At 39.6% G+C, this 23950-nt stretch overlaps 1 protein-coding gene across 1 annotated transcript; it reads left to right on the forward strand.

Annotated features, from left to right (window-relative positions):
• Window positions 1-23302, forward strand: LOC127657310 (protein ELYS-like). The gene is made up of 36 exons (XM_052146042.1): window positions 1-229; window positions 3299-3424; window positions 3590-3843; window positions 4256-4436; window positions 4605-4812; window positions 4958-5074; window positions 5851-5935; window positions 6204-6354; window positions 6439-6571; window positions 6775-6956; window positions 7075-7136; window positions 7222-7350; window positions 7536-7626; window positions 7756-7845; window positions 8154-8294; window positions 9725-9829; window positions 9926-10019; window positions 13336-13459; window positions 13547-13603; window positions 13723-13869; window positions 15494-15684; window positions 15831-15975; window positions 16083-16214; window positions 16318-16465; window positions 16566-16716; window positions 16829-16936; window positions 17042-17198; window positions 17391-17606; window positions 17747-18782; window positions 19017-19116; window positions 19211-19320; window positions 19413-19675; window positions 19879-21880; window positions 21984-22096; window positions 22264-22337; window positions 22448-23302. The coding sequence occupies exons 2-36, from the start codon at window positions 3304-3306 to the stop codon at window positions 22644-22646; spliced, it is 7617 nt and encodes a 2538-aa protein (XP_052002002.1). The 5' UTR covers window positions 1-229; window positions 3299-3303; the 3' UTR covers window positions 22647-23302.
• Window positions 23303-23950: the final 648 nt, after the last annotated feature.

Genomic DNA, 23950 nt, shown 5'->3' on the forward strand with positions numbered 1-23950 from the left:
ATGGCGCCTGTGTTCAAGCAGCAGTACTAGTCGGCGGTTAAGACGTTTACCTGAAATCACAGGAAACCCAGTTTTTCCCTGTATTGATACGTACAGGTTTAGCACAACCATACGAGAGTTTATTTGCGTCAGTCGAACCCGGATTATGCCCCGGGAAAGAGTTGGCACAAGAGTTGTTTTTAAAGTATACCCAGTTTTCTTGAGGGCCGTTGTCATCATCAGCGCGCAGGTAATAAAAGCTGAGCGCGAGCGAATTCTCAGTCATTCTTGTAACAATCCGGTACATTATTCCTGTGCATATTTGATACATTGCTATTCGAACGCTCTGCGAGTGCGCGTATTTCTCTCGCGCGGTGACCGTTAGCACGTGCAGCTATGCTAATGTGAGTGGCTCATGGTAAAAGTCTGCGACAACACCGCTGTATATCCGATATGGACCCTTTTTATGTTAAAACACCGTTTAGTATGCGTTTGAATTAATTGGAAGTGTATCGTGGTTGCACTTTGTCTTTTGTTGTTTGTTTATGCTGATATTTGTGGTACAGCTAGCGGTGCTAGTAGCGCGCTGATGTAAATAAACTTCAGCAAAGGCTAAACACGACTTCAAACGTGTTTTGTATGTGAATTACGAGTGACAACACTGTATTTGCCCTTTGTTTGGCCTTTGATGCATGGAAACGTGTTTTAGGAACCGCTATAATTTGTATACACCAGATACATTGTCGTCTAAATGTTTACCACAGTGGTTATGCTTGAGATTTTTAAGGTATTGTTTAGAAGTACTGGTTTTCTGTATGCGCATTGCGACGCACACAAGGAAAGATTGATTAGTTTAAGATTATTTCTGGTACAAACGCATTACTGTCACCAACACCGCATGATATGCGGAATATCATAATTATTGGACATCACAATTTTTTTTTCTGGAGGCATTATGTCGGTGCATCTTTAATATTGATTCAACGGTGGTAAATATTTGACTGTTTAAATCGCTTTCGTGTCAGGTTTCTGTTTTCCCGTGTGAATCTAACGCATGGGTGGGAAGTTTGGTCTGCGCGGGCACATGGTTCAGTGTTTGCATCAGATGGCCATGCTTTTCCAGGGGGCACTATTGCCTAGTTTTAATCCAGTAGAACGAAGATCTGTCTTTGTGGAATGTGTTCCCCCATCTATATACATTATCGTGTTGTTTAGAGTTTTAGCAAGGAGACAAGATTGAGTGTTATCAGCCTAGTCCACGGATTTTAAAGTTGTAAACATAACATTTTGTTAACAGCTTTCTATTACATTCTAGGATGATGAAGAACCTGTTCTTAAATAATTAGTTGTATTTTTACTTTGAGGAGCATTTTACATTTTATACCAGTTTACTTTTGTTTTCTTGTGCAAAGGTTTTAACCAAGAATGTAAATCAGAATATATTCCAGGAGTATTGGTGTTTAAAGGAATATTCTGGGTTCATTACAAGTTAAGCTCAATCGACACCAATTGTGGCGTAATGTTTTCTCCCCAATTTGGAATGCCCAATTCCCACTACTTAGTAGGTCCTCGTTGTGGTGTGGTTTGTCACCTCAATCCGGGTGGTGGAGGTCAAGTCTCAGTTGCCTCCGCTTCTAAGAAAAACAATCCATCCATTTTAACACCGGCTTGTTGTGCATGACAGTGCAGAGACTTGCTGCATGTGGAGGCTCATGCTACCCTCCACAATTTACCATGTACTCCATGTGATTATCATACCTAGCATTCAGGCCAATTTAGTTGCTTAGAAGGCCTGGCTGGATTCACTCAGCACGCCCTGGATTCAAACTCATGACTAATCTCGCTGAGCTTCCCAGGGCCCTGTGGCGTAATGTTGATTACCATGAAAAATTATTTGGAAACTTAAAAAAAAAAAAAGGTTGTGTAATGACATAAAATAACCATAAAAACACCATTGAAGTAATGCATACGACTCATGCATTTTATTAAAAAGTGTAATGCTGAGGCACTTACAATTGAAGTGAATGGGGCCAATTTTTGAATAGCAGAAATGTGAAGTTTATAATTTTTACGTTAATCAGGGATAAAGTCACCTTTTTTTTTTAAGCTGATTTGTCCAGGCATTTTGTAAAATTTTTATTATTAAAATCACATAAGATTAAATGCAACAAAAAGCTTCAAAAACAACAAACAAATAAATTAAAAATATATATCTAGAACACCTGCTATGGCTTACTGCTATGAGTTTGCATTCCTGGTTAAAGGTGCTGTAAGCTATTTTTCATGGAAAGGGATGCAAAAATGTTTACTACCTGAAAGATATTAATGAAATGAGTGTCCTGAGATATCTTACTGGTCTCGGTGACAGCTCTAGACTCTGTAAACCGCAAGCAAAAATGTGTCCTCTGGCTGCTGTCTCTTGGTGTTTTCTGCCTGTCAGTCATCGTGCCTGTTCTCATAGTGTTGTAATGGCAGTGAAATATTGAGGCTTAATGCCATTATTATGCCATGCCCATGTTGCTTATAACTGTTGTCAGTTGAGGGTGCTATTTTGTTGCCATTGTTTTTGACAACTATTTCTGCTCAATATTGGTCTCAATACAACTCATTTGATATCTTTGGAGTGCAAGGTTTTGGAAACGGGGGTGTGGCTAACACTGTCAACGGCTCCTTGACAGCTAGTGGAAATTCTAGAACGGCTAAAATCGCTTACAGCACCTTTAATAATTCTGTTAAAATGAATGTACTATTTGAGCTGTAAAGTTATTTAAATAATTGTTTTTAGGGTTAAATCATCTTGGCAGTGAAGTTGTAAAATCTTTAAACAGAAAAGATTAGTAAGTGATTTTATCATACTTGAATCATGTTATGTATATTGTTTATGCCTTTAGGCTGCACCTTTCAAACAGTGAACTGGATCCATTGATTTCCATTGCAAGTACTTCACTGTAACCCAGATTTTATTTTTTTTAAAGAAAGGTTGAGACGAATCAAAATACATTTTTGTGGTAATCAACATAATGCCACAAATGCTGTCTATTGATCTTAACATCTATTGAACCCAAATATTCTTTAAAAGCACAAGTCGTAATCTAAATCTTGAACTAATAGCAAAGTGTGACAATTCATCTTAATTTCACAACTCTCTATAATGAATATTTGGGAAAACAAGTGGGAAACATATGTAGCAACTGCTCCATTAGGAAGCACAGATGTGCTGACAACTGCTGTTTTATAAAGGGCCTTTTGTCCACATGATTTTCAGCATGAGTTTGTGCATGTTGTGCGCGATCCATTTAAGCATGTGTTTTCTGTTCAGTAAGCATGCGTGACCTGGCAGCTCAAGTCACCAGCAGCTTGCTGCGCTTCCCAGAGGTGACGATAGATGCTCTGGGTGAGGATGAAGTTACGCTGGACTCTGTGCTACATGGGAAATTTACTGTTGGTGAGTTTGGTTTTACACCAGTTGTATGTAATAATGGCTGCATGTATGAACTAACAATATTGTACGAATAAATTTGATGACATAAGGTATTTCTTTGCTTAAGATTAGAGGTCTCTTAATTTTTCCACATTTATCTCACTAATTAGTTTTATGTTTTGGGAGCAGGCAAGAATGCACTGGCCTGGCTTGCCTGTGGGCCCCAGATGGAGGTGGTTCATGCAGTTACTGGAGAGCGTTTCTCTGCCTACTGCTTCAGCGGGGTGTCCGAGCACCCACCCTCTGTGTTGGTTGTAAGAGACTTCTGTTGGTTAAAGCGAACGGGGCTGCTCGTGGGTCTGGAGGAAGCAGAAGGCAGCATGCTGTGTCTGTATGATCTTGGCATCTCCCGCGTTGTTAAGGCTGTGGTCATTCCAGGCAGGGTAAGTGTCAGTAACAACTTTATCTGACAGTATGGGTAGTTGTATGGAGTTCCTTGATTATGTCAACACTTAAATCAATCCTTTTAATGCACTAACTCTAATTGTATGCTATACTTTATATTATGTAACTGCTTTCATGGAATTACCATGAAATTTCTTGTTTGTGTACTTGTATTCCACATTTGTAAGCACTTTTGCATAAAAGTTTCTGCTTAATTTAAGAATGTATGTTTCTTGGGTAAAAAGTTCTGAAACGCACAAAGATTATGTTATAAAATTGATTCATCAAATGTATCATGGCTGTGTCTCAATATTGCACACTACACACCAGTTATTGCACAGAGAGACACACTACTGTGAAGGATCATTTGATTGAAAAGCACATCTGCATTAATCCACTTTTCTTCCACAGATCACAGCTATTGAGCCACTGATTAGCTATGGGGGAGCAAGTGCTAGCACACAGCATCTGCATCAGAGTCTGCGTTGGTTCTTTGGTGTTGCTGCTGTGGTAACAGACATCGGTCATGTTCTACTGGTTGATCTCTGTCTGGATGACCTGTCCTGTAGTCAGAGTGAATTGGAAGCTTCAGGTAAGATTGTGGCAGACTGTCTTGGTTTTTTGACTTATGTGACCAAAGTCAAACGTTTACCATTCATTCTATACCAACTAAAGTAATATGATTGTACATCAGTCTTGGCAGCAGTACAGACCTGTCCATAATCTCAAAGCATTATTTCCATTTCTTGTTTGGGCTCAGATCTGGAAGTGGTCAGTAAATCTCTATCTGAGATTCCACGGTTAAGAGAGGGCGTGACTCAGCATGGCAGACACTTGTGTCTACAGCTTAGCAGCCCCACAGGTACTGGAGCAACAGCCCTGCAGTACATCCAACGCACCAACCAGCTTGCTGTGGGCTTCTCTGATGGCTTCCTGCAGCTCTGGAACATGAAGACCCTCAAAAAAGAGTGAGTAAAGCATCAAGGTTCATAAAGAGCTTGACTTCACAGTTTCCATGCTTTATGCTCTATAATGCTTCTAGTGTATGTTACATATGTATTGATGAATCCGTTTGCAGTTTGTTTTATGAAACTATGCTCTTCTCATCTCTAGATATCACTCACAGCTAGAGGGTGGCAGAGTGCCGGTCTATGCGTTTACCTTCCAGGAACCTGAGAATGATCCACGAAACTGCTGCTATTTGTGGGCTGTTCAGTCTGCACAAGATCAGTAAGTTAGCGGTCTCAAGTGCTTCTATTGCAACTCAGTCATCATTGTTTTTATTTTAACTGATTTTTACTAGGGATGCACCGATCCGATGCTTGGATAGGTATCGGCTCTGATACTGACGTTTTTAAACTGACCGGGTATCAGCCCGACGAGCCCGATCAAAATCCGAAACTGTGTGTTAGTCATGTCCGTTACTGTAAAGCTCCAAAAATGACATAAAAGAACCAAAAAGACACCACTGAAGTAATTCATATGACTCGTGCATTTTATTCAAAGCCACTTGAAGACATGCGATAGCTCTGTGAATCACAAAAGGCTGTGTTTAATAAGTAAATATATAATATGCACATAATAACTGTGAATGAAAAGTGAACTGATATCTTACAACTTAAAAGAGATCTAAACCATTAAAAGTCCATATACAAGTTGAATGTTTTTTGCCCAAAAAAAGCCTTCTTTTCTACTGAACACTTAGATTGGAATTACTGTTAATTTTGCTGCTGCATTATCCAGTGCACTAGTTAAAGTTTTTCTACATTTGTATTGAAATAATGTGTAGTTAAAGGTTTGTGTTTCTTTACATATAATTTGTATCACTCAGTGAGGTATAGATATTCTAAACTGATTATGAAAAAAAACAACGCTGGTATCGGCCGATACTGAGCTTTCAGATATCAGATCAGAAGAGAAAAAGTGGTACCGTGCATCCCTAGATTTTACATGCATTACACCTAACATCTGACCTTCATATTTCCTCTTCTGTTATTTTTTTACAGTGAGGGTGATGTGGTTAGTCTTCATTTGTTGCAGTTGGCCTTTGGGGAGAGGAAGTGCTTGACTTCAGGGAAAATTATCTATGAGGTGAAGAGACTCATGCAGGATATTACAATCTGATAGATTTGGTGGAATGATGCATACTTTTAAGGAGTGTTCTGGGTTCAACATAGGTTAAGCTCTAGTGGCAGAGTTTTTTGGCAATGTTGATATCCACAAAAAAAATATTTAGACATAAATATATATGCATGTTTTTATCATGACAACAAAACCCTGTAATTACGTCTTGTGGTTATACCTTTTAAACCTGTAGCATGCCTTTTTAAAAAGGGTTATATCAATGTTGTTGATTCAGGGTCTGGAGTATTGCGAGGAGCGTTACAGTCAGGACCTGAATGGTACATCATTTCCTTTAAGGGCTCAGGCCATTAATACTCGCCTGATCAGTTGTCAGACCATTGAGAAGTTTCGCCACCACCCTGATCGTGATGACGGCATGAATGAAGGTACGTTCACATGTCTTTTGCACATTTTCTATAACCTTTAATGTTTCTCTTTCTCTAATCTGTAAAAACATTTTTATTTCTCAGTGGCATCTCCTGACACAAGTGTATCAGTTTTTAGCTGGCAAGTTAAGTCTTACGGACAAGGCCACCCATCAACCTTCATTGGAGTGTTTGACATTAACAGATGGTACCATGCTCAGATGCCAGGTTCACTTAGGTGAGTATGCTTGTACTAAACCTTAAAAAGAAAAAATTGTATTTGCTTTGAAAGGCAGGTGTTGCTGTGTCAGCAAAGGCTTTAAAATCCTAAGTCCCTTTGTGTTGGTTCATGAAAACACAAGCCATGTGATTTTAGTGGCCATCTTGAAGTAATTATATTTAACTTTGAAGATCTCACTTCTCTCCACCCCTCTTGTTCAGAGCTGGTGAATCCTTGAGGAACTGTCCTTATCTGGCTGTGTGGTCTCTCGACGCTGTGGTAGAAATGACTGCTTCCTGTCCCCTGATGGACATTCTGGTTCATGAGCACAGTCTCAGTAGGGGTCTTCCCTACACCAGCCCTCCACCAGAACAGTTCTTCAGTCCTACCACATTCAACTTTGGCAAGTCATCCATTAAATTCTTAAATGAAATGTATTATGTTATTAACAGTAATACTGGTATTTCACAGGCTCCATCTGATTCCAAACATCTGTTTGTTGTGATTTTCTCCTTTTCTAGATGCTAGCTGTTTGCTTAATGCTGGAGTTGTGCACTTTACTTGCTCTGGCTATCAGAAAGAGGTTAGATTTTAACCCCTCTGTTTGTTGGTAGTCTTTAGTACTTTTGCTCAGTGTCCAGTACTCAACTCTTATTCTTCTCTTCCAGACCCTGAGCTACTTAAAGAAGGTGGAACCAAGTTTAAGTGACCACATCTCTACTGGATATTCACGCTGCCTCATGTCTGGACTCCTGTCATCTCGCCTGGCTGATGTCCAGCCCTCCAGTATGTCGCAGGTAACCCATTTAAAATTCTCACATATAAATAGTGAACAAGAGTAACTAGTTAAAGTGTTATTAGTTTTTCTTTTGTGTATCAATGTGGGTAAAATCTATTAAACTAAAGTAGAACATGTTTATTTGTTTCAGGATGGTTGAATGCCTTATAACTGTGATGTATTATGGTTTTGATTTGCATTCAGGAGGAGCAGCTTGATGCCATTTTGTGCACTGCTGTGGAGACAAGCTCACTGGGATTCATCACTGGCTGCATTAAACAGTGGACCACTGAGGGTAAAGAAGAGGAAAATGTTTCTTTACTCTTGTTTAATTTGATATCCAGTATATGGGGTATTAAAGTGTACAATTGATTGTTTAACACTTTTTATTTCTTAATTGCCATTTCCACATTACTGCATACAGAGCAACCAGGATCAGCTGTCAACCTTCGCTATATACTGGAGTGGGCCTGGAACAAGGTTGTGCACACTAAGGCTGAGCTGGATGAAATATGTGAGTATTCTACAAATTTCTCTTTATTCTAAATATGGTTTTGTGTATTTAAAGGAATGGTTCACCCAAAAATGATAATTCTCTAATCATTTACTTAACCTTAAGCCATCTCAAACTTGTGTGACTTTCTTCTGCGGAGCGCAGACATTTTGGAGCGTGAAAGTGTTGGTCCTCATTAACTTGTACTGTATGGATATTTCACACCATCTCCATTAAAATATCTTTGTTCTGCAGAGGAAAGTAAGTCATGCAGATTTTAAACGGCATAAGGGTGAGAATTTCTGATCATAGGTTTTCCCTGTATCCAGGTGCTCCACTCTTCGACAGCTCCACAAACTTCACAGATCCTCAGACACTGCAGCTGCTACAGCACAGTCAGCACTTGCTGGCAAACCTCAGCACCATCTTCCACTCTTTGCTTTATGAGGCTCAGGAGCTCACACAGAAAGGTATCAGTACTAGGGCTGTGAAATAAAAATGTAAGAAAAAATGCACATTCGAATGCTAAAACTAGACATTCAAATGTTGGATGTGTGCCAAGAACTAATGATAATTTAGATTGATCACATTCATTATTTTTATCCTCCTTTTTTTTGTATTTTTTTTTTTCCAATTTGAAATGCCCAATTCCCACTACTTATTTGGTCCTCATGGTGGTGCAGTTATTCACCTCAATCTGGGTGGCGGAGGACAAGTCTCAGTTGCCTCCGCTTCTGAGAGAGTCAGTCTGCGCATCTTATCACGTGGCTCGCTGTGCATGACACCGTGGATACTTGCAGCACTGAAGGCACATGCTATGCGATCCATGCACAGCTCACCACGCACCCCATTGAGAGCCAGAACCCCTTATCGCGACCACGAGGAGGTTTTACCCCTTGTGACTCAACCCTCCTTAGCAACCGGGCCAATTTGGTTGCTTGGGAGACCTGGCTGTTGTCACTTAGCATGCCCTGGATTCAAACTCGCAACTCTAGTGGTGGGAGTCAGCGTCAATACTTGATGAGCTACCCAGGTCCCCAGATCATTCACATTCTTGCACTAAAAAAAGACTAGACACAGTGCAACAAATACAGTTTAATAGAAAGCAGGTGTCTCAAGATGCTTTTTAAGTTATTTTTAATTAGACCCTGCATCTAAAAAACTCAGCGAAACAAAGACGTTCGTCTAGCGCACGTTTACATAAAAAACAAATGGATTGTTACAAAAGCGTTCGATGTGAACAGCCACTTTAAGTCGCTGGAGTTACTTGATCATTCATTACATCTTGCTCTCTTATAAGCGTTTCTCAGATTAATCAATTTGTTTTTTTAATTGCTTTGTCAGGAAAGATGTTCAATTTGAAAAAATTTGTTTCTTGAGATCCTCTCATTCCGTTCCATTCTGTTTTGTTCCATCTGATTGAACAGCCCCTGACCTGTGCTCATAGTCTGAGTCACTTTACCACAGAGTTCAGCTGAATACATCTGCTAAAAACAATGTGGTATTTCTCTTATTATGAAGCTTGAGTCTATGGTAGTATTCTGTTGCATCAGTGCAAGTGTAGCACCATGTGAACTGTCTATTGAAGTTTTTAACACCCAGCAATGTTCTTTGCAATATTATAACGGTGCTGTATGTTTTATGTATTTATTGCGCACTCTTGTGGACCAATGTCCGTTTAAGAATCAGCTGACTAAAATTTTGATATTCTAATTTTGAAAATACTTCAGGTAAAATTCTAATTTAGTTTCTCTGCTCAATTGACTGCCCTAATCAGTTAATCAGTACACTTGCACATCACACCGTTCTGTGTTTGTGTATGTTGAATAGTTCACTGTTGTTGCGATGGTCTTTTAAAGCACTGAAATGACTTCTTAATTTTGCTTGTGTTTGACTCCAGGTTTGATTGGACTCATGAACAAATGCATGGTGTCAAGTTTGATCTCCCAGTACTCTCAGGTGGTTCTGTGGTTTTGCCGAACTGGTCTACTTCCAGAGGCCTCTGGTATGACCATGTCCAAAGCTTAACCTTAGATTTGCGATTTGAACATTTGTGTGTATATCATGTTTGCATATGTGAAACTGTTTTTCTGTTTAACAGATGAAGTTCTGCAAATATCAAGGCCATTTTATAGTTATTCGATTATTAAGAACTACTATATCAGCCAAAGGGAAGAGTTGCAGAGACTGGCCAAGTAAGTTGCTGATATTTTAAATTGTATTTCAGTAAGACGATGATTGACTTTGTCTTTCATATAGCCATATATTTGACTCTGTTTTAGTCATTGCTCAGTGGTTGGCACATGTGCTCTAGACCAGTTTCCCAACCACTGTGCCGCAGCACACTAGTGTGCCTTGAAAGATTGTCAGGTGTACCGTGGAAAATTAACAAATTCCACAAAATAAATGAATGCATGAAAAAAAAAAAAAATCAGGGATCCAAGCTCCTCACATTTGAGAAATTTGCCGTTTTGAAACAATAATCGGTCACTTTTGTGATTGTGAAGAGCAATGATTAATGTACAAATGTGTATTTATACACGTTAAGGGTCTGTCACATGCAGTGGTGGACGAAGTACACGTACCATGTACTTGAGTTAAAGTAAAGATACTCAAGGTAAAATATTACTCAAGTAGAAGTGCTGCCTTTAAACATTCACTTGAGTAAAAGTACAAAAGTATTTGCCTTCAAATGTACTTAAGTATCCAAGTACTATGATTTTTTATGGCCATAATGTCCTATTATAATTTGTCACAAGACTCTTGCTTAACTCAGTCTACATGAAGACTAATGTCACTCTTGGCACACCAATCTATTAATAAAATGACATTAATTAGTCAGATGTGTGTATATATATATATATATATATATATATATATATATATATATATATATATATATATATAATTGAATTGAATACATTTTTTGTGTGTTTAATTTTGGAGGGAAGGGACTGTTCCCATAAGGTATAATACATTTACAGTATTTACTGTATATATTTTTCTCGAGTGTCTATGGTCATAATTATTAACATCCTAATGTTATGATACATCACACATTCACGTTTCCCATACAACGACGTAACTTGCTGCTCCACTACGTAGTATGATGCACTGTTGAAGAAATCAACTTGCTAGTCACGACTGTTTCCCGAAACCGTATTGTCGCAAATTGGTTGTTCAACCACGTTGGTTAATGATGTCACACATGTGGTGGAGTAAAAACTACTTTTAATGAATGTGTTTGCGATCGAATTAATGCTAGATGTTTTGCTATAAATTACGGACATGTCATCTGAGGACTATCTCATATTTTTCTCAGTTATTTGCTTTATTTCCAGATTCAATCATAGGCTCGTTCTTACACACTAGAGCACGTTCACACATGCGCACTCTTCAAAAACGGTGCTTTAAATCTATTGACAAACTAAAAGACATAAAGGACATTTGTATGTCTTCTAAATAAAAGATACTGAATGTCATCTTGCTTATTTGGCTCAAGATAATAATTTATTAAGCCCACATGTTATAATAACAAGAAACTCTGCTTCTAACCACAGGTCGAGAGCTGTCGTTCCAACCACACAATTCTGCGATGCTGTTTGCGAATGTTCGTTGGAACGATGGTTTCGAGAAACACCGACTCGTTGAACTATGATGATAACGACGGAACTTGCGACCATAGTTGGCTAACGATGCTTTTGGGAAACGCACCCCTGGTTCGCGCTTAGTAGATGCCGCCAAGGCAAGTTCAAAACAAAGCGCCCGCGCTGTACTGTGATTGGTGGCTCATTTGAACAGTTATGTTTTTATCCACTCATAAATAAAAGGAACGACTGATTTTGAAAATGTAGTAGAGTAAAAAGTAAGATATTTGACTTTGAAATGTAGTGGAGTTAAAGTAAAAGTCTCCCCAAATTTAAATACTTCAGTAAAGTACAGATACACAAAAAAGCCACTTAAGTACAGGAACGAATTACATTTACTTCGTTACTGTCCACCACTGGTCACATGACTCGCGTCAGCACTGAAAAATACATTGAAGTCTATGAAGTGATGACACTTTACACCAAAAGTGTTTTTCACACACATTTTTGCTTCACCAATAATGTCTTTGAGAGTACTAAGCAACAAGAAATATTTTTTAAAAAATTCCAAATTTGTGAAGACATTGTCTCATTTCTTTTAATTAAATATGACCTTATCGTTTACGAATATCAGAGACCCCAGTTATTGAACTAATTTAAATTCACCATGAAAACGCTTAGACTTAAACATAAATGAGTCATTTTGTTAATTTCTGCTATCAAAGCAACTGCAAGCTTTTTTTTTTCTTTCTTCCAAATACACGTTTTCAATGTTTATTGTCCACACCTTCTGTGGCAAACTCGTAAAATCGCTCCTGTGACGATTTCTGCAACTTGTCATGTGGAGGGCAATGCGGTGCTTGACGCTGGACTCATCTCGTGAAATGTGCTTTTCAATGACGGAAAAAAACATTAAAACTGAAAATTATTATTATTTGTCATTATTATTATTATTATTATTATTATTATGGTCTTTTTAAAAAAATATATATAAAAAAGCCATGCTTCGCAGTTTAATTGGGTTACTGTAGGAAGATGATACTGTAGATCTGCTTTTTAATAAAGGAGAAGGTAAGGACATTAAAAAAAACTCACTATTGTCTTTTTGGATGAAAAACAAATGCTCAGACTGAAGGAGGACTATAGATCTGCTTTGTTCTTTTAATGCTTAAACACTATAAAGTCTTGGTGGATTTCGGTCATGAACGACTCCTAATGATTCACTGACACATAGCCCATAAGATGCTCATTTGTCGCCACCTAGTGACATTTCCAAAAGGGGTCACTGAACTAATCAGTTCATAAAATTGAATACAAGTCTCACCAAAATACTCTTTATTTTGCAGCTAATTCTCCACAATTGTAAACTTGAATCACTAAAATAGCTGGAATTTATTCTTTAAAAAAGATATCTCCAGAATGCTTTTTCGTGGACTAGTGATTGTCTTACATTTTTCGTCCCTCATGAGTTTGCATCCTTGTAATTTGTTGTGGCATTGCAAGAACAAATCTACAAATTAGAAAAGACAATTTGTTCATTACCCAGTTAGTGCTCTTGCCACCTGTGACCTCACACAGCGTAGCCTACCTATGTTGTTTTATAGGCCGAATTTCAAACATTACAAGTAAATGCGCTACTAAGACGGACAGAAAAGTTCTTGAAAAGGAAAAATATTGACAATGGTTAGCCTATGTGGGATAGTGGTGTGCCATAGAATTTTAGTCGTAAAAAGTGTGCCTTGGCAGAAAAAAGGTTGGGAAACACTGCCTTAGACTTTCTTAGGAGGGTAATGGGGCTCCAATCACAGCCTGTGACAAGTCCTAATTTCATTAACTCTTTCTATTCCCAGTAATTTCTTGTCCATTTATACCTTTCTTATCAGATATAATAAGACAAAAGACTAAAATAGAATTCTTTCTATAGGGACAAGTGGTGTGCGGACTGCCTCATGATTGATGGCCTGGTTAGTCAGTGTGGGGACCGTCTTGCTGAACTCTGGAAAAGAGACGAGGGTGGAACAGGACAGTATCCTCCACCTTCACTTCATGTCAGTGATCTTTTATTTGTTTAAAAGAACATTGCCTTCCTCAGCTTTACTTAATTTTCTTTTTTTTGTGCTGTTGTACCTTAACAGGCATTGCTGGATATTTACCTTCTGGAAAACATTGAAGAATCTGCCAAACATGCCATTGTATCCTTTCTTAGCAATCTTTACTACATCAATTCTATAATATATTCTAATGTACTTGTCATAAATATTGTGCTCTTTGCCATCCGTTGATAAAGAATATTCCTTGACTAACCTTTAAGGTTATTTATTTGCTACTGGATGTGATGTACTCATTTCCCAATAAAAGTGGGGCATCGGTGGAGTCTTTTCCCACAGCGTTTGCCATTCCCATTGGTTTAGTGAAACTGGTACAAGGCCTGTGGTTGCTGGATCATCATGATCATGAGGTAAACTGTGGTTTGACTGACAAATTCTTTGCTTTTTTTCAGTCTTGTTTTAAAATTTCTTCACGAATGCCACATGGTTAAACATACTTGCACCTATATACTTCACTTCTTCAAAATTCTACAAACAATACCCCATAATGACAATGTGAAAGAAGTTTGTTTGAAATCTTTGCAAATTTTTTACAAATATAAAAATTAAAAAATCACATGTACATAAGTATTCACAGCCTTTGCCATTACACTCAAAATTGAGCTCAGGTGCATCCTGTTTCCACTGATCATCCTTTAGATGTTTCTACGACTTGATTGGAGTCCACCTGTGCTAAATTCAGTTGATTGGACATGATTTGGAAAGGCACACACCTGTCTATATAAGGTCCCACAGTTAACGGTGCATGTCAGAGCACAAACCAAGCCATAAAGTCCAAGGAATTGTCTGTAGACCTCTGAGACAGGATTTTATCGAGGCACAGATCTGGGGAAGGGTACAGCAACGTTTCTGTAGCATTGAAGGTCCCAATGAGCACAGTGGCCTCCATCCGTAAATGGAAGAAGTTTGGAACCACCAGGACTCTTCCTAGAGCTGGCCGCCCGGACAAACTGAGCGATCGGGGGAGAAGGGCCTTAGTCAGGGAGGTGACCAAGAACCCGATGGTCACTCTGACAGAGCTCCAGCATTTCTCTGTGGAGAGAGAAGAACCTTCCAGAAGAAGGCCTGTATGGTAGAGTGGCCAGAGGGAAGCCACTCCTCTGTAAAAGGCACATGACAGCTGCCTGGAGTTTGCCAAAAGGCACCTGAAGGACTCTCAGACCATGAGAAACAAAATTCTCTGGTCTGATGAAACATAGATTGAACTCTTTGGCCTGAATGGCAAGCGCCATGTCTGGAGGAAACCAGGCACCGCTCATCACCTGGCCAATACCCTCCCTACAGTGAAGCAAGATGGTGGCAGCATCATGATGTGGGGATGTTTTTCAGTGGCTGGAACTGGGAGACTAGTCAGGATCGAGGGAAAGATGAATGCAGCAATGTACAGAGACATCCTTAATGAAAACCTGCTCTGGACCTCAGACTGGGGCGAAGGTTCATCTTCCAACAGGACAACGACCCCAAGCACACAGCCAAGATAACAAAGGAGTGGCTACGGGGACAACTCTGTGAATGTCCTCGAGTGGCCCAGCCAGAACCCAGACTTGAACCTGATTGAACATCTCTGGAGAGATCTGAAAATGGCTGTGCACCGACGCTCCCCATCCAACCTGATGGAGCATTGGTCCTGCAATGAAGAATGGGAGAAACTACCCAATAATAGGTGTGCCAAGCTTGTAGCATCTTACTCAATAAGACTTGAGGCTGTAATTGGTGCCAAAGGTGCTTCAACAATGTATTGAATTTTGAGGAAAATAATTTAATCAATTTTGGAATAAGGCTGTAACATAACAAAATGTGGAAAAAGTGAAGCGCTGTGAGTGTGTGTGTATATTGGAGACAATCTTTTACTTGGCAGATTTTAAAATATTCAGAGAAAATACAAGACATGGGAAGAATATCAGTTGAAAACCACTGCTACAGTATATTTGTAACCACAATGCCTTATGGAGAACTTGTGGTTTACTCTACCAGAGGTCTTTGGAGCTGCTATTGCACCCAGCCACAAGTCACTCTCTGTGGAGCTGGCAACATAACCGCGTCCTGCAAGCTTTGATGTGCCAGCAGAAGCACAGCAATGCACTTCGTTACCTACATGTGATGAAGCCTCCACTATGTACTACCAACCAAGCCAAGCTGTGCCTCTCTGTTCTGCTCCATAACAGGTAGAAATGCATTAATTCTGGGCTATGTTGGGAAAGGAGCATGCCATGTATCTTAGTCTATTGCTTTCTTATCATTTCAAAGTGTAAAATTTATTGGGCTCATTTTTAGTTTTGAGTCTCTTAATTTGGTCTGTGTTGTCGAACAGATGTATTGTGGAGGCCTGGGCATTGTTAAGGCAGCACTGTAATAACTTGAACATGGAGGAGGTGATGAGGTTTCTCTTTGAGACCTCTCAGGAACTGGGTCTTATGAAAGAGCTACTGAAGCTGCCCCTTGGACTGGCAGAGAAGGTGACATTTTGTTTTAAAGTAATACCAGGGTGCATATTTGATAAATTATTTTTAGACTGCAGGATAAACATCATCTTTCAAGCATTTTTCTAAATGTACCTGTGCAGGAGTGCTTGGAACGGTTCCTTCAAAGCACTGGAGGTTTCCAGAATAGGGAGATGCTTATGGTCCACTACCTCCAGCAGGCAAATTATGCGTCTGCCCTTCAACTCAACCAGACCCTCAAATTGAACCTTGCAGTATGTTCATTTCCATATTGTACTCTATTTATTCTTTTATTGTTTGGGTGGAAAAAATTGATTGTACACACATCTGCTACTATAATTATTTTGCTTGATTCAGACTGATCGGGATCCTAAAATGAAGGAAAGGTCAAACACAAGGAACTCTATTCTAAATCAGTATGGGAAAGTTCTTCCTCGAGTTCAACGGAAACTAGCCATTGAACGAGCAAAACCATACCAACACCCTGCTACAATCCACAGAGAAGGTACCTATGATGGTCATTGTAACTGTGACGAGTCTCGTCATCAATCTGGTGTTTTTTTTCTCTTGATTTGACCTGAATTATATTAATCTCTCACCCCTAGTTAAAAGACCCCAGCCTCTGTCCACTGTAGCTAAACGTTCAGCTTCTGAAAATGTCATGACAAGAGCAGCCTTTATCAATAATGTCCTCTCAAAGATCGAAGAAGTGTGGGTTGGCAAGAACCCCACTCCAGAGTCATCCCCTTACAAAAGGTATTATCTTTAACTTTATTTTTTTTTCTGACTAAATGTTGTCTTTAGATTGCTGCTTTTTATTTTTAAACCTTATTCTAAGAAAATATTTTGAGGTTTGTTTCCTTTGTAGCCCCAGAGAGTCAGAGTTACCAGGTTCTAGCCTACATCCTCCTTCCCCAAATCTACCTGAGCCCTTTGTGGGAACACCTGTCAACATGTTAACCAAGAGGATGTCCAGGTAAACACTGAAAACTATTAGTACTTTGTACTAATGCTAACTACTAATGATTTGTGACTTTCTTGTGATAAATTCTTGTAACATTACCTTTTGGTTTATCACCAGGCTTCTGGATTTGGTCGTGAAGCCATCTTCCCAAAGTTCTCCAGAGAGTTCTAATTTGCCGGGTACACCTTTAAAATCAATTACCTCATGGGCTGGCCCAAGAAGCATCAGCAAGGCACCTGAGCTCAATCTGCTACAAACTCCACAAGTGGTAAAGGTAAGACACTCTTTTAGAAAATATATATATATATATGTCACTGAATTCATACTCTGATTCAAAGTTTGTGAACAACTATGAACAACTTCGATTTTCATAGGGTTGTATCTAATCCGCCATACATGTTTTGATCCATTGGTGTTCGTTTTAAAAAGTGAAAACCCTCTTAAAAACTCCTTTGTATTTCTTTAGAGAGCTCGAGCCTTGGCATCAGGTCCGGTTTTCTCAGCTTTTACCCCACAGTCTATTCTAAGGAGCAGCCTACGTCCCACTCCTGTGGCCACACCCTCTGCCTCCCCAGGTCGATCCATCACCCCCCCTCTCCACCCCAAAGAGAGTCGTATTACCTTCATAGAGGCGGCGGACTCTCCTGAACCTTCCACGGGTGCTGTCCACTGGAACACTGGGGTAGGATTGCATGTAGTCACAATTTTTAGGCCTATCCAACAAGTATATACAAAATGTAATGTTGAGATGAGTTGCCATAGCCAGAATATATTTTTAGATAAATAAATTTGCAATTGTAACATGGTTGTAATACTTTTCAGATGGCCATTAATAGGGAGAGCAATACATCTAAGAGATCTTCCCCACCTCCCAAAGCGATCATCGAGGCCTGGAGTGAACATTCAGATGCAGAAGAGGATGAGAAAGAACTGAGCAGGACCAGCATGCCCTTGCTGGAAGAGAGAGAGAACACTGATGTAGAATCTGAGACTGGATCTTCTGTTCAAGAGATCCCTGCAGTGGTGACAAAACAAGTGCTTCCCACTCTTGTGCAACGCCCTAGTCTTGGGCAAGAAATGAGTTTAGTGTCCAACCAGTCTGATAGCACTCTTGAGTTCCATGATGCTCCTGAGGATTTTATGGAAGCATACAAAGAACATCAAGTGGACAACAGCATGGATCATGAGGTGACTGTAAGACTTCCTAACACTTCAGAGGAAGATTTACCCCCAGTTAGAGATTGCTTTACAGCAGAGTTGCCCTCTGTTGCCATGCCTGATGAAGACCAAAATACAGATGAGAACAGGACTGAGCAAAATTTGTCCAGTGGCGAGAGGCCTTTAGACACACAGCAAGCTCAGCAACAGAGGCTTGAGGTGAATGATAATGTTGAGAACAATCTCAAAAAGGAAGTGACTGGTGAGGAAACTTCAGAGGTTCTGGTTCTCAAGCTGGACTTTATGGAACCAGAACTTGCAATTCCAGTTGAGGAGTCAAGAGTAGAATCTTTGGCTGAGGTTTCAGAACACCATGAATTACAGGAAACGCCTAAAGCCAAAGAATCAGTTAATGAATCTTCCATCTTTCATGAAGCTGTCATTCCTCTGGCTGAAGAGACTGCAAACTATAAACCCACTGATGAAAATGCTGATCCTGACACTGGGGAAGAACCAATTGTCACCAATCAATCAGAACAGTTTACAGAAAAAACAGTCAGTAAGGCCTTCGTTTTGTCCGAGCTTCCATCAGTTGAGTTGGTCCACCATGGGCCTGTGGCTGATGCTGCACTTCCTACACAAATTACTGGTGAACATGAGAACAATGAGGAATGTGAAGAGGAATCAATGGAAACCTCAGGTGAGAGCCTACAAGATGTGGGACAACCAAATACAAGGAACATAAATTTTCTGATTTGTGACAGCTTTTTATAGTATGGTAGTTTTTACTGTTGATGATGGATAAGGATATGGTTGAAGAAGTTGTTTTTAAAACATCTGAAGTTAGTGTTTTGATTTTTATTTTTTATATATATATATATATATATATATATATATATAAAAAAATTGAACTTCTCAAATTGATTTGTTATAGATTTGGATGCTTTTGTGGAACAGCATTTATTTGGCCCAGATCTTTCCTCACCCTTGACCCGGTCCAGTATTAAAGAAGCATCAGAGGGGTCACTGAAAAGGTACTTTGCACACTTCACTTATTTTTAGACTTTGATATTCACTGCTATTTTTCTGTTAATAACAATTATTTTTTTGGCTAAATACTCTTTATAGTGAACCGGTTTGTGACATCAAGGAAGTTCAACCTGAACCTGAGAATGCTGCAAATTTGAAAACGCAGACATCCATCACCTCGTCAGAACCTGCATCCTCAGAGTCCAGATGTAAGTCTCTCTCTCTCTCTGGTATTCATTTTTGAGTGAAGTATCCCTTAAAGGTTAAAAAAAAATTACAAATTTCAAAATTCTTCCTATAGCTTTAGTGACATTGAATGACAGTGATGAGCTTACTAGTGCTGAATCTGAGGAAGAGACCGAGGATGAAGAGGAGACTGGAGATGACAGGGCAGAGGACTCTGGTAGTGAAGTTGAGATCATAGAGGAAGTGAAGGGTAATGGTAGCTATAGCCACCAGCCTGGTCCTGCCCTTTACTTGGAGGAACTCCCACCAAATGAGCAGTACTTCCAAGAACAAGCCAGTGCCATGCTCTCACTGATCACTCCTGATGCGCAGTTGAAAGTGAGTGTATTAATGAAGTCTCTTATAACTTATTTTATCTAATTTAGTCTGCTTTGCCTCTTACACTTCATCTTAACCAAAGTGCTGTTGCAGCTGGCTAGTACAAAAACTCTGAAAAAGCATGGAAGGTTAAGACCATAATATTTAATTGAGGTATATCGTAAATTGGACTCAGCCTCTTGTTCTGAATTTGTACTTTGCAGGTTGTAGAGAGTGACATGCCAGAGGAGGAAGGTGAAGTTCTAATGGTTGGCCTTGGCCCTGCAGATCTAGACGAGGAAGATGCTGTGTGTTATACTAAGCTAAAACCTTCCACCACCCTCCTGGTGCCTGTAGAGCTTGCTGAGCAGCATAGGCGCCTTCTAGATGGAGCAATTTTGCAGCCCCACAGCAGTGAGGGTCCAGGAGACTCTGGATTTACACTAATGTTGGAGCCAGATGTCGAGGTTCTGCCTATCACTTCAGAGTTGGATCCCAATTATCAATTGCTATCTCTACATGAGGAAGAACAACCTCAGGATATGGAGAATCAGCTTACAACAAACTCTGAGGTTGTAATTTTGGAACATGACGACAACAAATTAAAACAAGTAAAAGTCTTTGTATCAGACATTGAAGCTGTTGTCATTGGTGCTCCTGAAATCAAAGAGCAACCAGTCAAACCAAATGAGGTACACCATGAACAGATGGTTGAAACAACAGCCATACCAGAATCAAGACCTTCTCTTCAAGAGACAGAAGGACTTGCCAATGGTGACAGGATAGATTCTGGTCCTTTTGAGATGCAGGAAGAATCATATGCCCCTCTTCATGGGGAGGTATTGGAGTCTTCTCCGCCAGAGAATGTCTTGCCCCCTGAAAAGCTTTTGGTAGATGCAAATGAGGATGCAGGGATGTTATCTCTTGCTAAAGAAAATGCAACTGAATCTAGCAAAGTAGACAATGCACCCTCATTGGCTGGAGAAGTTAAGGAACTTTCCACGACAGAAGAGTTTGCAAGACCAAAGTCTCCTGCAAAGTCTAGGTCGCCTGCAAGATCTAAAGTACAAAGAACTGAAAATGATAGAGAGGAAGATTTAGAGAACTTCAAAGAGGTGCCATGTAGCCCATCACGTAGGTCAAGGAAAACGGTCACATTTCCTATTACCAACCTTGATGCTGAGAAACATCTTACTGAGGAGGACCAAATGGATTCTCGGGTACCTTCAACACCAAGACGTGTTACAAGGAGTGGGAAGCAACTACAGGACTGTGAAGTTCCCGTTACACCCAGAAGAAGCACAAGAAAAGCAGATGCAGAACAGAGGGATAACGAGGATGACCATGAAATGCCTTCTGCAAATGTATCAAAGCTATCAAGTCCAGCACGAAAGACCCTACAGAAAGCCACACCTAGGAAAGGATCCCGAAGGACCAGGAACACAACAGTGGGCGAAGATGATGAGGCCCTATCCACAGACCTTCCTCCAAATGATTATTCAAAACTGCAGGCCAGACAGGGAACCAGAAAAGCACAAGTAACCATTGTTGATGTTCCAGAGACACATCAAGTAGTCCCAGACGAGAGGGTACAGTCTGCCAAAGTACGTAGCAGTCCTAGTAGGGTTACACGCAAGTCCACCAGAGGACTTTCATTAGAATGTTTCCAACAGGATCCCCAGGAAGGTGCTGTAGCTCTAAATCAACCCCTTACAACTCCTCCAAGAAGCAGGAGAAAGACTGTGTCCAGGACTAGAGAGAAAGCTAACAATGCCACCTTCATTATTGATGATGCACAACTTAAAAGTGTTTCAAGACGCCTAACCAGAAGCCAACATTGGAATCAAAGAGAGAGTCCTGGGAAAGAGAGTGAAGACTTGTTTCCTCTTGATCTGGAAACTGAAGTTCCCCTGGCTGATTCCCTTGCAGAACGACTCAAAGGCAAGGAAACCAGCAAGGAGAGTGTTCCTGCTGTAGCTGAAATAGTACGTGCCAAAAGAACCACCAATAGATATGCAGCACCTGCAGCATCACTGAATGAAACACTGAATGCAGTCATTGAAGAATCAAAATTGGTGGTATCTGATGAAACGCAAGAACCTGTGAGCAAGTCACTTGCAAGTGCTAGACGTACACGAGCAAGCAAGGTGTCAAAACACCTTGGCGAGCAAAATTCTTCATCTGTTGGTGTTTCGGTCACTTCCACAGCTGACTTGAAAAAAAGAGGTAGTTGCAGTTATGTCAGTAAATGTTAGATATTTGTACAGTAATTTCCACTTTCCACTATCGTGCACTTGATCTCAATGTATTCACTATCCTTTCTTTTCAGGGAGGAGAAAAGGAGCAGCAGTACAAAATGATACTGAAGTGCCAGAGATATTGACCTCTCTTGTGCCTCGAACACTAAGCTCAGAAGATGCAACTGAATCTCAATCCAATGAGGTTTGCAGCTCTCACATTATGTTTAGTACCATGTTCATTATATCTCTTTGGAAAATTAGGAGTCAATGGGGGGAAATAACTAGATTAATCACAAAAAAAAAAAAAAATTATACATAGTGTGCTTGATTAGATGCAGGACACTTCATAAAGTACTATTTGTTATACAGGACAATGGCCCAATGGTAGATGATGTTGCAGTGGAAACTGAGGCTGTCAAACCCAGAAGGAAGAGAACAACCAGGTGAATTGCCCATGTTACAAGTAGTCATATTGAAATTGGCATAAATTGGCTTTAGTTTTAATGTCATGTCCTATTTAATTTATATGTTTGTTCTATTGTCTGTTAAACAGAACAAAAGCTGCCCTAGAACCTCCACCCCCAGTTGAGATCAGCTTTCTCTCCCCACTGGCCAGTCCAATTGAACCAATTGCTAGAACCGGAAAAAGAACTGATGAAAAGGGAACGCCCATACTTAGGATGAACTTACGCCGTAAACGCATGATGGATGCCATTTTTCCCAAACCTGTTACACGGAGGAAGAAACTTTGATTGTGAATCAGAAATCTTTGTTTGGACTCGTCTCCCAATGCACTGAATGTGCATTACCATTTGATTGCTTTTTCTGCTCTATTTTCCCTGTTTCTTAAGAACTCTGCAACTGCTTGTTTTATAACGAAGATAATCAATGAATAATGTTGGTGATACATAAACATCTAATTTGGGATAAATCATTTTATATAAATGATGTTTACTGTGAGGAGTACTGAAGGACTTAAGCACCAAATAGGAGATTACTTTCTTTTTTTTAAATGTGTTTCTACTAATTGATGCAAATGTAAATAGCATTTTAGATATGTTATAAATAAAATTTGATAATTATTTTGTTACCTCTTTTTGTTTAGAAGATAGACTGCGCAAATGTAAAGCCACAGCATACAAAAATTATGTTTTTGGTTGTGCCACTTGGGTGATGTAATTCATATAGATTAATGCCTTACTCTGGTTGAAAGTGTAATAAGATTGTCCACGTTAAATGGATGGACTTTTTGCATTGTTTTACTTGGTCTCTATTTTGAGGTCTGAAGCTGGAGAACACTGAGTTTTCATTCATTGCAGACTATGTAAAAAAAAAAAAAAACATTTTAATTTTTAAGAACATTGTGAACTAATCTGTAATGCCCATTTCCTTTTAAATACAGAAGAGTTTGCCATTCTGTTGATGTATTTCACTTTTTCACAGAGTTGCTGATTCAACAATCGAGAATAATGCAACCTATATATTTTTGGCATAATACAGAGAGATATATATACATTATATATATAATGTGTGTGTATATATTGCTTAAGGCTAAAAACAAAAACTTTCAAATGTTGGGAATCCAGGGACCATTTTAACCTAGATGCACTACACATACTGTGCTTTTATCACAACCCAGGTTTTATCTGTGGCATGCTGTTAATTACCACAAAATAATTCAAGCTCAGGTTGAAAGCGTGATTACGAGTGCGCTCATTGTTTCGCTTCCAATAGAAGTCTATTGGCCAAGCATGCAAAGGTTGGCCAATGGACTTTAATTGAAAGTGCATTTCTTTCAACAATGTTTCAAGTATGATAGGAAAAGTTCTGTGGTAGATGCTGTAAAGCCTAACTAACTTTTAACAGCTGTTGAATGTCATGACGTGTAGTTGTGCCAAAAGCAGCCACAACAACCCAAACGAGAAAAAGCAAAATTATAAAAGCATGTTGACTGGAAGTTATACTTCCAGAAAGTAGTGGTACTGTATTATTTATCTTTCTGGGGCCAGGTAGAAAGTGAGCGTAACGGAAGGCTCAGGTTACAGCCTGTTGCTCG

Source organism: Xyrauchen texanus, chromosome 16 (genome assembly GCF_025860055.1).
Source record: "Xyrauchen texanus isolate HMW12.3.18 chromosome 16, RBS_HiC_50CHRs, whole genome shotgun sequence".
NCBI classification, from domain to species: Eukaryota; Metazoa; Chordata; class Actinopteri; order Cypriniformes; family Catostomidae; genus Xyrauchen; species Xyrauchen texanus.

Excerpts from the sequence above, each read along its gene's own strand:
- LOC127657310 (XM_052146042.1), top strand. The coding sequence starts at position 3,304 with ATGCGTGACCTGGCAGCTCAAGTCACCAGCAGCTTGCTGCGCTTCCCA. Across the intron at positions 6,957-7,074 it reads TCCTACCACATTCAACTTTG|ATGCTAGCTGTTTGCTTAAT; the intron begins GCAAGTCATCCA and ends CTCCTTTTCTAG. Across the intron at positions 15,685-15,830 it reads TCTGTTCTGCTCCATAACAG|ATGTATTGTGGAGGCCTGGG; the intron begins GTAGAAATGCAT and ends GTTGTCGAACAG.